The 15,872-nt window shown below is 41.4% G+C and overlaps 1 protein-coding gene across 3 annotated transcripts; it reads right to left on the bottom strand.

Annotated features, from left to right (window-relative positions):
• Positions 1-733: 733 nt before the first annotated feature.
• plaub (plasminogen activator, urokinase b) lies at positions 734-15,872 on the bottom strand. 3 transcript variants are annotated; one of them, XM_039787318.1, is made up of 11 exons: positions 15,629-15,872; positions 8,262-8,364; positions 7,643-7,747; positions 7,408-7,561; positions 6,164-6,261; positions 6,024-6,071; positions 3,944-4,142; positions 2,775-2,926; positions 2,157-2,297; positions 1,166-1,314; positions 734-1,066 (listed from the first exon to the last, which is right to left on the bottom strand). In XM_039787318.1, exons 1-11 carry the CDS (start codon positions 15,770-15,772, stop codon positions 872-874), a joined length of 1,488 nt encoding a protein of 495 aa, XP_039643252.1. In that variant the 5' UTR covers positions 15,773-15,872; the 3' UTR covers positions 734-871. The 3 variants fall into 3 exon arrangements, with proteins under 3 accessions (XP_039643252.1, XP_039643253.1, XP_039643254.1); XM_039787319.1 differs by lacking the exon at positions 15,629-15,872 and adding an exon at positions 8,447-8,552; XM_039787320.1 differs by lacking the exons at positions 734-1,066; positions 1,166-1,314; positions 2,157-2,297; ... (5 more) ...; positions 7,643-7,747; positions 8,262-8,364 and adding an exon at positions 12,380-13,762.

Below are 15,872 nucleotides of genomic sequence, written 5' to 3'. Positions count from 1 at the left end.
GCAACTGCGTTGTTGTTCCTAGGCGACTCGCAACACAGACGGGGTGAATTTATGAACGCAAGCGTGAGAGTTCTCTCACAAAACAATCATCGTTACGTAACGTTATCCTTGCGTTTTTGTATGTGGGTACCCGGAAATCCTTGACCTTTCCTAGTTGGTATACTCCGAATACCTGCGTATCATTTAGACTACACGACTGTGAATGTGCTAAATAAATGAAACCCTTTCTCAGCACCTGCTGTGGTTACAGTAAGTGATGCCACTTCCTAGCCGTCGGAGAAGCAGTGGGCAGCGGTGAGGTAAGCGCTGAGATCAGACTTCCTCCGCAGCGGAAAACCTTCTCCTTGGATTTGCCAGGCCAAAATATGGCAGCAACCCACGGCTGGGATTCCACAGTGGCAGCTGTTCCACCCACGATCTTCATGTTGGGGAGGGGGGGCATAGTTCAAAACAGTCGAGGGGGAAAAACATGACAATGTGACACAGTTTAGAGCTGCAAAGATCGAAGAATCGATTAGTTGCCAACTATTAAATCTATCACCAACTATTTTGATAATCAATTTATCGGTCTGAGTTATTTTATATGAAAAAAGGTTAAAAAGAATTCTCTTATGTCAGGTGGTTAAATGTTAATATTTTCTAGTTTCTTCTCTCTCTCTGCACACACACATATATATATATATATATATATATATATATATATATATATATATATATATATATATATCAAGCTTTAGATACACAGATAATGGTTGTTAGTAGGATTCATTTTTGGTTTTGATCTTTTCATGGGATTTGTTAAGAGAACTATAACATATTGCAGCTTTATCCTTTAAGAAAACAGCTGCAGTTAGGGTTCACGTTCTCAGCTTCACTTCTGAGGAAACATGGAGCCGGCAGTGATGGACGACAGCCCCGTCTTCTCTTCTATCCATCCGTTATAATTGGTCACTTTGGTGTAAACGCCCGGTTTGTTCTCCTTGGCGCAGCCGTCGCCCCAGCTGATGACTCCAAACAGGAAGAGCCTGCTGCCGCCCTGGCAAACCAGAGGCCCTCCGGAGTCTCCCTGTGGGAGAGAGAGAGACAGACCAGAGACCAGCTGCATTAAAGCAAATCAACAAACCGATTCGGGAAGCCCCAGCGAGTTTGGACTTGTCGTGAATACCTCGCAGGCATCCTGGCTCCAGTCGGGACGACCGGCACAAAACATGTTATCGCTGATCATGTTTCCATAATAGTCCTCATGTCGACACACATCATCAGCGAGCAGGTTCACCCGAGCCTCTCGGAGGAACTGAGACTTGTACCACAAACCTGGAGAGAAGAAATAAGGTTATTATAGTCTGTCAAATACATATAATCAGAGGTACAAATGATTTACATTCACTTAAAGTGCTTATATTATGCTCATTTCCAGGTTCATAATTGTATTTAGAGGTTATATCAGAATAGGTTTACATGATATCATTTTCAAAAAACACCATATTTTTGTTGTACTGCACATTGCTGCAGCTCCTCTTTTCACCCTGTGTGTTGAGCCCTCTCTGTTTTAGCTACAGAGTGAGGAATCTCACTTCTGTTCCATCTTTGTTGGGAGTCGCACATGCGCAGTAGCTAGGGAAGGACTACTAGCCAGTCAGAAGCAGAGTATGAGGGCGTTCCCTGACAGTACCTAGGTAAGGACTACGAGCCAGTCAGAAGCAGAGGATGAGAGCATGCCATGCTAGCAGCTAGGCGAGCATTATAACGTGTGTTACAAAGTGACCATGTTTGTCTCTGAAGTAAAGGCTGGACTACAATAGAGCTGTTTGGAGCAGTTGGTGAACAGTGTTTTCTGTTGGAGATGGTAAGTCCCTTTGGGGGGGACTTTGGGCTTTTTCACTTTGTTAACCTATTACATGCACAAAAATAAGATATATAACAAAATAAAGGAAAGGGAAAAAGCCAAAAAGCATAATATGAGCGCTTTAAGGAGATAGTTCTGATGTTTTTAAGTAACTAAACCAGCCTCCGTGGCAGACAAAAGTTGTCGGAGCACAAATTGTGCAACTGGAAATGTAAAAAAACAAAAGTACAGCTGTAAATCAAGGACAATTTCTGTTAAAGTAAATAGACAATACACAGATATTTCGTAGTGTGCATGGGAACATCCTCACCCTGTTGCTCTTTCCCGTAGCCAGCGATCTCACAGCTGACTCCAGGTTGGAGGTTCTGCCGAGGCGGCGGCAGACAGACACTCCTCACCGAGTCGCTCTCCTCGGCACACTTCCCATGTTTGGCCTTCAGCTTCAGCAGAGCTGTGAAACAATTATCACAGAATTAAAGGTGGTTCGATACTATTTTTTGCTTCCTGATTCCGATACCTGAACATGCGTATCGGCCCGATACCGAGTACTGATCTGATACCAGTGTGTCATATATTTGGTTATGTTTTAACAGCTGTATACTGCTATCCCTGTATGGATGTGATATGATTTCTATCTTTGTTGTTCAGCCTGGCTCAGGTTAAACTCTTTGTGAAATATGAACAAACACAAACTTTCTTTTATTATCCAGTTTGTCAGTCAGTCGTAATGGAAAAGAACATAAATAAACTACTTTTAAAGTAGATTTTCTTCAGGGCTAAATCACGTGGTATCGGATCGGTGCATAGACTCCAGTACTTCCAGATGCCGATACCAGCATTTCAGGCGGTATCGGAACATCTCCACAAAGAATTCTGCTTTGATTACATCACATCATTTACACCGGAGCATCTGAAGATGTGTTCATACCGATGTCGTTGTTGAAGTCCCCTTCCCGGTTGTCGAAGCCGTCATGGAGGACGATTTCCTCCACACTGAAGGTTTGCTCCACAGCGAGGTCGGTCTCGTTCCTCACATTTTTCCCCAGGCTGACGGAGAAGCGATGGTGTTTGGCGCGGGAGCTGAAACACAAATTCACAAACAAAGTCCAGTCAACCTGCTGTCACTTTCTCTTAGTCTACATCTTCGACGTTCCACTTCCGGGATTGCTCCGTTGCCGACGGAAATTCTGCAGGATTTCACTCATTTAGGCCGGATATCCGTTGCCTTGGGCTTCCTCTGTGTTGGCGTTCTAACCTCCGGCTGATTTGTGAGGACTATGGTTAACTGCTCCTCAGATCTCTGCAGGGTAAATCCAGACAGCTAGCTAGACTATCTGTCCAACCTGAGTTTTCTGTTGCACGACTAAAACTACTTTTGAACGTACACACGTTCCACCAAAACAGGTTCCTTCCAGAGGCTATTTAGCAGAGGCACCGTGGCTCCGTCCAATGCTTAGCGCCGCCCAAGACGATTGTGATTGGTTTAAAGAAATGCCAATAAACCAGAGCACGTTTTTCTCCCATCCTAGGAATGCTGTGGGGACTAGACAGACCTTCCACCGCAGCGCTGTAGAGGAAGGTCTGGCATGAGACTACTTTCTCTTAACTCCTAACAATCAATTTCACAATGATCCCACCCTAAATGCAGCCCAGCTTGGCTCCATCCTATCCAAGCATCATTTACAGAGGTCCTAAGATATGGAACTCTTTCCCTCCCAGTCTACAGAAACTTTCTCTTTATCATTTAAAACATAAAAAATATTTTACTGTATCAATAGCCTAACATGTTTCTTGTTTTGTTTTTATGATTACTTTTCCTTTTCTATCTTTCTTCACACGTTATTTTGTCTCCTCGTTTGATTGTTCCTTTCTTCTGTCCCTTTTTCATAAACTATATGTTTTTTTTTTTTTTTTCTCTTCATGTTATGTATTGTTGAATAATTGTAGGGAACCCAACATGCCAAGCCCCTCAAGGGTTTTTCTTATTCAATGTCTCTTAAATTTATAACTGTTAACATGTTTTTTTAACATGTGCTAAATAAATGAAACCCTTTCTCAGCACCTGCTGTGGTTACAGTAAGTGATGTCACTTCCTACCCGTCAGGGAAGCAGTGGGCAGCGGTGAGGACCCAGCAGGCTGAGATCAGACTTCCTCCGCAGCGGAAAACCTTCTCCTTTGATTTGCCGTGCCAAAATATGGCAGCAACCCACGGGTGGGATTCCACAGTGGCAACTGTTCCACCCACGATCTTCATCTGTTTTCTCCTGGAGCGCTGGCCACACGTCGACTCTGCAGCTGGGGAGGGGGAACAAAGTTCAAAACAGTCGAGGGTGAAAAACATGAAAATGTGACACAGTTTAGAGCTGCAAAGAATCAAACAATTTAGATACACAGATAATGCTTGTCAGTAGGAGTAATTTGGGGTTTCAATCTTTTTATGGGATATGTTAAGAGAAATATAAAATATTGCAGCTTTATCCTTTAAGGCCACCAAAAAATTAGAAAACAGCTGCAGTTACAGTTAATCTGAGTCATTTTATATGAAAAAAGGTCAAACTTGAAACTCTGATGTCAGCTTGTTAAATGTGAATATATTTCTAGTGTCTTCTCTCCTCTGTGACAGTAAACTGAATATCTTTGAGTTGTGGACAAAAGAAGACATCTGAAGACATCATCTTGGACTTTTGGGAAACACTGATCCACAGTTTTCACCATTTTCTGACATTTTAGAGACCAAACTAATCCATTAATCGAGAAAATAATCGGCAGATTAATCAACAATAAAATAAATGTTAGTTGCCGCTCTGATACAGTTTGAGCCCATATAACGTCTTCAGAAATGAACACTTAGAATAATACGTTTTGTACATCAAACACATTCCTTTGTACCTTTTATTTCTTCTTTTTAGTGTTTATCAAGTGAACCATCTCCAGATTGGTTTATTTGTTCATAGTGCCTTTCTTTTCATAACATATTTGCATACAATCATCAATTTCATCCTTATTCCACACGTGGCTCTTGTCTCCTTAAAGGGTAACTACCGTTTTTTTCAACCTGGACCCTATTTTCTTTTTTTTTTCAGTTTTTGTGCCTAAGTGACTGTTGGGAACAACAGTCTTTGACATTGGTCCAGTATTAAGCGAGATCGCTGCAGTCGGCAGCGGAGAAACAAGCTACAATGTAAGTTAATAGGGCGATTGTCCAGCTTGTATTTACCTTCACAAAAGTGCTCGTTTTGCCGCTGACAGGCTCAGATTAATATTCTAAGTTTCTGAGACCATTATGGAAAGGATTTCTAAGGAGGTCGAGCTTTCTGTTAAAAAGTAAGATCCTTTTTTTAAACATAAAAACATCAAAAATTCCGAAATTGTGTTCACTAAACCCACCAGACTCTATGTAAATCATAAAAGCATCGTAAAATACCGATAGCGATCTCACTTAATGCTGGACCAATGTCAAAGATTGTTGTTCCCATCAGTCACTTAGACACAAAAACATAGGAAAATATGTCGGGAAAAAAAAACGGTAGTTACCCTTTAAAGGTCCAATGTGTAGGAATTTCTCCCATCTAGCGTTGAGATCATATATCGCAATCAACGCACTCGCGTCACGCAGTTCAAAGTACGTATTACAGCTACGGTAGCCTTCACGATTCAAAACGCTCTTTTCACTGTCCTTCTGCTTTTTCTGAGCGAAGAAGAAGAAGACTCCTGTTCCTGAAATTTGGATTTTGAATACATGCGGTCCTTCATGTTTCCTTCTTCAAACTTGCCGGGGCCGGGAAGCTACGATACCCGTTAGCAGCATTAGCAGCACCTGTGAGCTTATTATGTGACAGCGAAAACACGAAAGGCGGAATGACCTGTATGTCCCTTACCGGCTAATGTATTTCAAAAAGGCGCATGAATATGGAGCGTCTACCCCAGGTCATGCGAATGGAAATGTAAAATTCCAAGCCAATAGTAATACTTGGAATTGATGGTGGAGGTAAATATTCATGAAAAAGGACAAGTTTGTGAACGGGCAACACAGATTTTGATAATGAACAACTAAACACGTTACACACTGGGCCTCCTCTTTCCTTACTTCCCAACTTTTTAAATGTGTAAATAAATTAACGAAGCGACTAAACAAAACAAAATGAATCCAGTGAGTTCAGTAAGGGGGGAAGTTACCTGGCTGTGGCTCAGTGGGTGCAGGCGAGGGCGAGGGCAGTGCTGGAACTACACGAGCAAAAGTGTTAGGCAATGATGAAAAACGCAGCTCGGCTGAGTTTTTATTAGAAGACTTAAAAAAACAGTGAAAATGCACTTACACGACTCCAAGACACAACGAGGAATATTACAATACTCCCACACCAGCTGATGGTTCTTCCACACATAACACCACGGACGCCGTTTGTAGTTAGGATTTCTGAAAAACACATCAAATCCATAAAACTACAAAACATGTGACATTCAAGATGTTAATTCTGTACTCCAGCACAGCACTGGATTTGAAGAGAAACAGTAAGCAGGAGGCTGGAAGTTTCTCAATCTGCTTCTTAATATGAGCCATGGAGTCCTACACGAACACATCTGGATTTCCCAAATTTGGAACAGTTTCCAAACATAAACTTTAATGGTTGCACATTTTGTAATTAATATAATGTTAAGAGAAATAAGTAGGATATGAACCCACATTTTTTAGGCGCTTTTAAAAGTGTTTTGGGCTGTTTATATCCATATTTAGTGGAAGGCTTTGGTGTTTTATTTTGGCTAAAAGTCCTGTACCGTTCATCTGAAGTGGATGTAAACACCTTTAAGTTAAAGCTCAGAAGCAAAACTTTAACTTCAGTTAGTATCTGTAAGCTCTTTTGCTTCAGTTTCCATCACTTGACCCACATAGTAACTGTTTCACTTCAAGTTAGGTCTGCAACTAAAATGATTATTAAAGGTGCCGTAGGAAGGATTGTGAAGATCCAGGACTTAGACAAAAAATTTGAACATCGACAACTTCTCAGTCCTTCCCCCCTTTCCGCTAAAGCCCAAAACGGTCTACTAGGCCCCTCCCCCCACAAGGGAGAATGAATGCGTGTCCATGAGCAGTGATTGACACGCAGTTAGACACCCCTGGCCCTGATTGGTGCATCTGAACAGGAAGCTGTGGATTTTTGCACATCGCACTACAGGCTGTATGGTGCCAGAGGAGCCGGATGTAGTTCTACTGGAAAAAAAAGGTCAGTTTCAGCAAATATGACAGAAAGTTAGTTTTATAAGTTTTACCTATTGCACCTTTAACATTGTTGATTAATCTGTTATTTTTTATTTAATGGATTAATGTATTGGTTGTTTGGTCTCTAAAATGTCAGAAAATGGTGAAAAATGTGGATCAGTGTTTTCCCAAAGCCCAAGAAGACGTCCTCAAATTTCTTGTTTTGTCCCCAACTCAAAGATATTCAGTTTACTGTCACAGAGGAGAGAAGACACTAAAACAATATTCACATTTAACAAGCTGAGATCAGAGAATTTTGACACCCTTTTTCATAAAAAAATAAATAAATGGCCCATGGCAGCATACCTGCAGTAGTTGTGTCTCCCTGAAAGGACATCAGAAGACATGAACCGCTCCCTAGTGTCCGAATCCCACTCCTCACATGTTCGTCCACTCTCTGACTTTGACTCTGTACCTCTGTAGTACCGTCCCGTGCTCCGGTAGCAGTGAGATCCTTTCACTGGAGGAACAGCAGACGGATTTGAATAAAAAATGTGAAAAAAAGACGAATGCAATTTGGTTTGTTTGTTGGGTCTCTTACCTGTTTCACAGTGTCTCCCCTCGAAACCATCAGCACACAAACAGAACATGTGTTCACCAGAAGTCAAGGATGGGACGGAGCGGCCTCCGTTACCACAGATCCCTCCTGTACAATCAAGGGCGTAACTTTAGTTTCAACATGGGGGGGGGGGGTTGATATCTCCAACTATCTAGGGAGGTCCCGGGACATGTATGGATGCATTTACAAAAAAGTGACAAAAACGTCAAAAGGCGACAAATGTTGGAAAAAGCGACAAAAACTTAGAAAAAAACGCTAAAGACTTGGAAAGAAAATTGCTAAAAAATCCTTGAAAAAGGCGACAAAAACATAGAAAACAATTGTTTAAAAAAAACTCGAAAAAGGAGTCAAAAACTCCACAATAATTGCCAAAATACTCGGAATAAGTGACTAAAACGTCAAAATATGTCCAAAATATCCATGAAAAAGGCAACAAAAACTCAAAAAATACCGAAAAAGAGGCAAAAACATTGAAAAGGAACTAAGACTTCGGAAAAAGCCCAGTCAGTAAATTACTCCTAAGTGTACAACCAATGGAATGATACACTTCAATACAGCCTTGTGTTCATGCACAGGACCAGATGAACGTAGAGTCTCTCACCTGAACTTTCAAAGGAGGAGGAGTACGAAGACGAAGAGGACGAAGAGGAGTGGTAGAAAGAGAGAGCGGGGAATCTCTGCCTTCTTTTCTCTTTCAATAAACCCTAAAAGTACAACAAAAATCTGATAAGTTCTCATGAAAACAAATGCAATATTTCAATAAAAGTCAAATACAAATGTCTGTACTGCTTCGGTTGTTGTCAGAGCTGCCAGGGTGCAAATTAAAACACCAACGTTGTTCATCGTTATCGTCATTGCATCGCTGCACAGGCTCAAGTCCAAACAGAGGGAGTGTGCCTGCAGAGAGCTGTATGAGAAGCCCCCTCTGGGGTTTCTCTGTTTTCTCTGCAGTGTGCAGGGAGGAGGGAGAGGCCTGATTGGCTGAGGAGCTCTTCGACAGGCTGGCCCACTTCATTGGGTGTGAAGAAATAGCTGCTTGCTGGGCGAGGTGGATGACTAAGTGCTGCTGATGGACTTCAGTAATTCCCAGAAAGAATAACAATAACTCCGGTATGTTATGGAGCCTACGTGGTGTCAGATCGGACATGCAGCTGTTTAATACGGTGGATTTATCCGATTGTGGATTCAAATGAATCTGAGTCAAAGTTCTTTATTTGTCATGTGCACAACAATAACAGAAGTAGACGTTGGCCCCCGGCACCTCCAACAACTCATTAATGTCAGGCTCTTTTCACTTTACATTCATACTTAGGTACATTTCAGTTACTTTCTTGAGTCTTTCCATCATCATTTATCCTACTTTATACGTGTACTCCACTACATCTCAGAGGAACATGTTCTACTTTTTACTCCACTACTTTTGACAGCTTTAGTTACTTTTCAGATTAAGTGTTCCTTTGTGTGTTGAGAAAAGTCTCCTACTTCTTAAAGTGCTCATATTATGCTCATTTTCAGGTTCATAATTGTATTTAGAGGTTGTACCAGAATAGGTTTACATGATTTAATTTTCAAAAAACACCATATTTGTGTTGTACTGCACATTGCTGCAGCTCCTCTTTTCACCCTGTGAGTTGAGCTCTCTGTTTTAGCTACAGAGTGAGACATCTCACTTCTGTTCCATCTTTGTTGGGAGTCGCACATGCTCAGTACCTAGGTAAGGACTACTAGCCAGTCAGAAGCAGAGTATGAGGGCGTGCCCTGACAGTACCTAGGTAAGGACTACTAGCCAGTCAGAAGCAGAGTATGAGGGCATGCCACGCTAGCAGCTAGGCGAGCATTATAACGTGTTACAAAGTGACCCATGTCTGTCTCTGAAGTAAAGGCTGGACTACAATAGAGCTGTTTGGAGCAGTTGGTGAACAGTGTTTTCTGTTGGAGATGGTAAGTCCCTTTGGGGGGGACTTTGGGCTTTTTCACTTTGTTAACCTATTACATGCACACAAAAAATACATAACACAATAAAGGAAATGGAAAAGCTAAAAAGCATAATATGAGCACTTCAAGCTAAATAAAGTCTCTTAGAACAGCTGGAAAATGCTTCATCACAAAGCTGGAACGAGAAGGAGACCTACTCTTTGTGTTAACTTCTTTAGTCAAACCGCTTCTGCCTTCATCGGGGAAAAGTAACATGTTAGAAACCACTTTACATACATTTGCAGTCAACCCATACAAGGCATCCTGCAGGATTGCAGGATAATAATTGCATAATTTAGTAATTAGTCTAGCATTGCCAGACCATCCTCCACAGCGCTGTAGAGGAAGGTCTGGCTAGTCCACACAACATTCCAAAGTGGGAGAAAAACGTGCTTTGGTTTATTGTCATTTCTTTAAACCAATCACAATCACCTTGGGCGACGCTAAGTGCCGGACGGAGCCACGGTGGCACTGCAAAATAGCCTGGGGAAGTAAACTGGAACAAGTGTATGTTCAAAAGTTGTTTTAGTCATGCAACAGAAAACTCCGATTGGACAGATAGTCTAGCTAGCTGTCTGGATTTACCCTGCAGAGATCTGAGGAGCAGATAACCATAGTCCTCACAAATCCACCGGAGGTTAGAACGCCAACACAGAGACAGAGGAAGGTAACGGACGTCTGGCCGAGAATGAGGGATATCTGGTGGCACCGGAACAATCCCGGAAATGAAACGTCGTCGATATAGACTATAAAGATAGTGCAAACCTTTTATTAGAGAGAGCGCAAAAAAGCCAAAATTGAAGATGCAGCTTCATTAAGTTCCTGATTTCTGTGTCCCTCCGTGCCTCCCTGAGTTTTCATGTGACAAGGGCTGGGAAGATTATCAGAACAGGCAGCCAAGTGATAGTACTCTGATCCAATAGAAATCACAACTGTCAGAATGACAGCACTCTAGCCCAATGGAGGGCGGGGAGGGGGCAACCATGTTTGGCGGTGCCACCCCATGCCCTTTCTAGCCCCGCAACTAGTTTGACCCCTAAGTGCGGCTCGTTTGACTAGCGTGATCACTCCGTGCCTGGGCACGGCTTTTAGTGTGCCGTGCCCAGGCAGGGTTTAAAGTGGTGGGCCAGGGCAGGGTTTCGTCACATCAGTGTGATGGCTAAATGGCTAAATGTGCTCGGGTCTGGTTCTCACCTTACAGATGAACGGGAATGCCAGTGGGCGTAGTCTATATCCTTGACGTTCCACTTCCAAGATTGCTCCGTTGCCGGATATCCGTCGCCTTGGGCTTCCTTTCTGTTAGCGTTCTAAACTCTGGTGGATTTGTGAGGACTATGGTTAACTGCTCCTCAGATCTCTGCAGGGTAAATCCAGACAGCTAGCTAGACTATCGGACAATCGTGCTCGGCCACGGTTTAAAGGCAACTGGGCCAAGTGTGAGTACGCCTTAACAAACCAAGACAGAATCACAAACCCACTGAGATGAAGACATAGAGTTTATGTTAGGGATGTAACGATTACCGGTTTAACTGTAAACCATGATAAAAATTTTGACGATAACAATTACCGTTTTCATTTAAAATATCATTACTATCACGGTGGATTACCATGGCGTGGAAACCCTGTGTTTAACCCTTCCCAGCTTCATCCGAGTCTCCTGAAGCTGCCGCGCAGGCGCACTGCGTAGACTACAACGTGCGTTTCTTAAAGTTGGAATCATGGCAGAAGGAGGAGATGACAGCACTCAGGACATCTCTGTCCTCTAAGAGGACTAAGTCTGAAACATGGGCATATTTTGGTTATTATAAGAATGCCGAAGGAAATGTTCCTGACAAATAAACTGTTTACATGCTGAATCCTTTTTCCTTTGATGTTAAAAGTTGCACTTTTGATACGTTTTGCCTATATTTTTGTAATATAATAAACACCGTTACACTTTTTGAAACTATTTCAGCTTGTGTAGGCCTATCAGTGCTTTCTGAACATATTGAACACACTTTTAAAAATACCGCAATAATACTGAAAACTGTGATCATTTTGGTCACAATAACCGTGAGGTTACATTTTCATACCGTTACATCCCTAGTTTATGTTAATCCACTTTTTTTTTTTAAAAGGTCAGACTCAAAGTCAGAAATTACACTTTAAAGGTCTCCCCTTCCCTCTATTTAATTTTAAAAGTACAATCCAGTATGTCAGATGACTGGATCACACAGTTTGAATATCTATTGATTAGACATTACAGGAAATGTCATATATTCCCTTATTGCAGCGTTATTGGTTTCTTTTCTGTTTCCTCCATCTCAGACCTACTGTATGTATGTTGTCATTTCTCATAATAAAATAAAGGTTTATCAGACATTCACTTCACTCTCATTTACAAACAACTAGGGCTGCATCTAACAATCATTTTAATAGTCGATTGATCTGTCGATTATTTCCTGGATGGATGGATTAGTTGTTTGGTCTCTACAATGTCAGAAAATGATAAAAACAAAATGTGGATCAGTGTTTCCCCAAAGCCCAAGATGATGTCCTCAAATGTCTTGTTTTGTCCCCAACTCAAAGATATTCAGTTTACTGTCACAGAGGAGAGAAGAAACTAGAACAATATTCACATTTAACAAGCTGACATCAGAGAATATTTGCTATTTTTCTCATATAAAATGACTCAAACCGATCAAAATGTGGCGATTAATTTAATAGTTGACAACTAGATGATTAATCGATTTATCTTTGCAGCTCTAAACACAACTTTGACAAAGGGAACATTTAAAACAATTTACAGATTTTAAACCCAGAACACAAAAGAAAGACAAAAACTAAAATCCATCAAAACAATAAAAGACGATAAAAACTGTTGTGGTTCTTACCAACACATTTACACAATGAATCGTTCACAACAGACTGAAAAGATCTATTTCTCTCCTGTATGGGCTCTCATGTGTGACTTAAAATTTGCCTTCCAGGTAAATTTCTTCCCACAAATATCACAAACAAATGGTTTCTCTCCTGTGTGGATTCCCATGTGTGACTTAAGATGTGCTAACTGGTTACATCCTTTACCACAAACATCACAAACAAACGGTTTCTCTCCTGTGTGGATTCTCATGTGTATCTTACGATTTGACTGCTGGTTAAATCTTTTCCCACAGACATCACAACCAAACGGTTTCTCTCCTGTGTGGATTCTGATGTGTCTATTAAGACTTGACCGCCGGTTAAATCTTTTCCCACAGACATCACAACCAAATGGTTTCTCTCCTGTGTGGATTCTCATGTGTCGCTGAAGATCTGTCTTCCTGTTTAACACTTTCCCACAAACATCACAACCCGATAGTTTCTCTCCTGCGTGGACTCTGGTCTGTGAATCCACCTTTTGATTCGCTCTCAAACATTTCTCACGAACCAAATATCTGGAAGACCTCTTTCCAAAATGACATGTCATGTGACTCTGAAGCCATTCCTTGTAGTAAAATCTTCTACTACACTTAAAGAAGCCAAGGGATTTTTTGCCAGCGTTACATCCCTCATCACTTAAAGGGACTTCCTTAGATTTCAGAGCATTTGCAGCCGGCTCAGGTGCCCTGGTCTCCATCCAATCACTGTCTTCAGTTTCAGATCCAGAATCGGACAAAGATTTTTGCCAGTCATCATCACTGTCTTCGGTTTCAGATCCAGAATCTGACAAAGGTTTTTGCCAATCATCATAACTGAGTTCAGTGTCAGAGGAGTCTGAAGCCCTTTCATCGTCAGTATTTGGTTGTGATTCAGTATCTGGTTCTGGGTTCCATGCTGGTTCTGATCCTCCACGGTCCTCTCCATCGGTTTCTGTTTTTATCTGCGTAGCTGAGCAGCCGGCTGGAGGCTCTGCCTCTCTGTTGTCCTGCGTTGGGCTTTGATGGAGCTGCGAAGACCGATCTTCATCTTTAATCTTCACAGGAACAGGAGTGAAAGAGAAGCGGGCGATGTCGGCCTCCTCCAGCCCATTGAGATGCTCTCCCTCCGGACCGATCCAGACTTTCTCCTGCTCCTCTTTTATGTGGAGGGGGTCTGTGTCCTCGTGGTCCAGTCCAGGGCTCCACTCAGGGAGGAAATCGCCTTTAATCACCAACAGCTGCTGGACATCTGCAGGGAGCACATTATGGACAACTGCGACTTCACACTGGTATCTCTGGTAACATTACTGTATGTATGAGATCAGGGATGATTCCTGATCTGCAGTCTTCATTTCATCTTATATTCTGCAAAAAGGAAATATTGGTTCCCAATTTTGAGGAAGCTAGAAACATTTTATTGTTAAAATCTGAATAAGGGGCGACCTCTAGCTCATCCAGTAAGAGCAGGCGCCCCATGTAGACTGAGTCCTTTGCAGCGGCCCGGGTTCGAGTCCGAACTGCAGCCCTTTTCTGCGTATCACCCTCCATCTCTCTAAAACCTTTCCTGTCTATCCACTGTCACTATCTAATAAAGATAATCTTTAAAAAAACTAAATCTGAATAAATAACAACCATATAACAAACTGTAATCTTGGCGGCCAATGCTGGTCATTTCTCCCCAAATTCCGGTCACTTTACTGCTGGGACATGTCCAGTTGTGTAGTATTTGGTTTAGAAACCTTTATTGGTGATTTTTCATGCTACTAAGTACTGCTATATACTCCGTTGCAGTAGCTCCAGTTTAAACTAGTGAAACAAAACTGGAGCACAGCGGAGATTCCAGGAAAGACGCTGACCAATCAGAGCCAACTGGGCTTTTTCAGGAGGAGGGCTTAAAGAGACAGGCCCTCCTACAGAGCGTCTCATACAGAGGGTGAATATAGGGTGCAGCAGCCATGGGCATTACAGAACAATAATGTGTTTTTTTAACATTAAAGCATATAAACATGTTCTATTTAGTACAAACACAAATACAAGTATTATCCTCCAATGTTTGGGTGGGGGTGGTGGGTTTGAAAATAGGGCCAGTGTGTTGCAAATACCAGGGCAGTTATTTTTTTTTTTTATCCCAATCATTCACTGATAACATCTGCGGATATTTATTTCTGAACTTTAGTTTTTAGTGTAGCTTATTTAGCCATAAATATTTGATGTTGCAGATATATATATATATATATATATATATATATATATATATATATATATATATATATATATATATATAGTTACTTAGCAATGAAAACCGAGTCTAAAGCAGCTTGGCCTGTATCACACAGCCACTATTGCTGCTGTTGCTAGGTTACAACCCTGTCATCCTCTCAGTAAGCTAAGCTAAGCTAAACTAAGATAGGATAAACTAGGATAAATATTATTGCATTTTCCATTGGATCAGAGTACTATCACTTGGCTGCCTGTTCTGCCAATCTTCCCAGCCCTTGTCACATGACCAATTAATGTTTCCATGACGACTATCCAAATTCTGATACCATGGAAACAGCACTGGAATTGTTTTGTTTTTTAAAAAGTGGCAGACTGAGCCTTTATAAAATGTGTTTTGTATCAGATATACAGTTTATTTAAAATGAAAACAGTTTAATAATGAATGTGATCATTTATGTCATGTTTTCTTTAGAAGAATTACATGATGTTGTTCTATCCTATCCAATAGTTCCTATATTTCTATGCAGATTTTCTATGCTGTACTCTGATAAAATGTCATAAAGGGGGAGTTCAGCTATAGAGACCCAACCCGTCGTCGTACCAGGCTGTAAACATGTTGATTTCTGCTGTAAGCTAGCATCTGATGTTAAGTGTCACAATTTTACAAAAGAAAACTTAACGCACAAAACAAACAAGGAAAAAATGCCTCACTAAAATCACATTTAGATCAAATGTTGGCTATAGGCTAGCTAGCTACCTTTTGAACTGAACTCAGTTCTCTGTCATGGTAACACCAACAAGAGTAGCCTAAATAAACATGAACACTAACCAACTTCCCAAAAAAGCCCTGTGAAGTTAATACGACTGAGAAGAATAAAATTGCCAATGTACAAACCTGATCTGTGTAGCTGAACTTTAGGGTTGAAAACATCGTCCAGTAGTTTGTGTCGTTGTTCAGCTTCTTTAAAACGAGAAAGTTGCTCCTCGTAATCTGCTCTAGTTTTCTCAAACAGCCCAAAAATCTCCTCAGCAGCCGCATCGAGTCTCTGTTTCACCACCAGTCTCAGCCCCTCCAGTTCAGACATGGAGCCAAACACAATCCAGAAACCTCTTTATCCAGAAAAATGTGCTTTAAAATG

Source organism: Perca fluviatilis, chromosome 21 (assembly GCF_010015445.1).
Source record: "Perca fluviatilis chromosome 21, GENO_Pfluv_1.0, whole genome shotgun sequence".
Lineage (NCBI taxonomy): Eukaryota > Metazoa > Chordata > Actinopteri > Perciformes > Percidae > Perca > Perca fluviatilis.
This window is presented reverse-complemented; position numbering and strand designations above follow the sequence as displayed.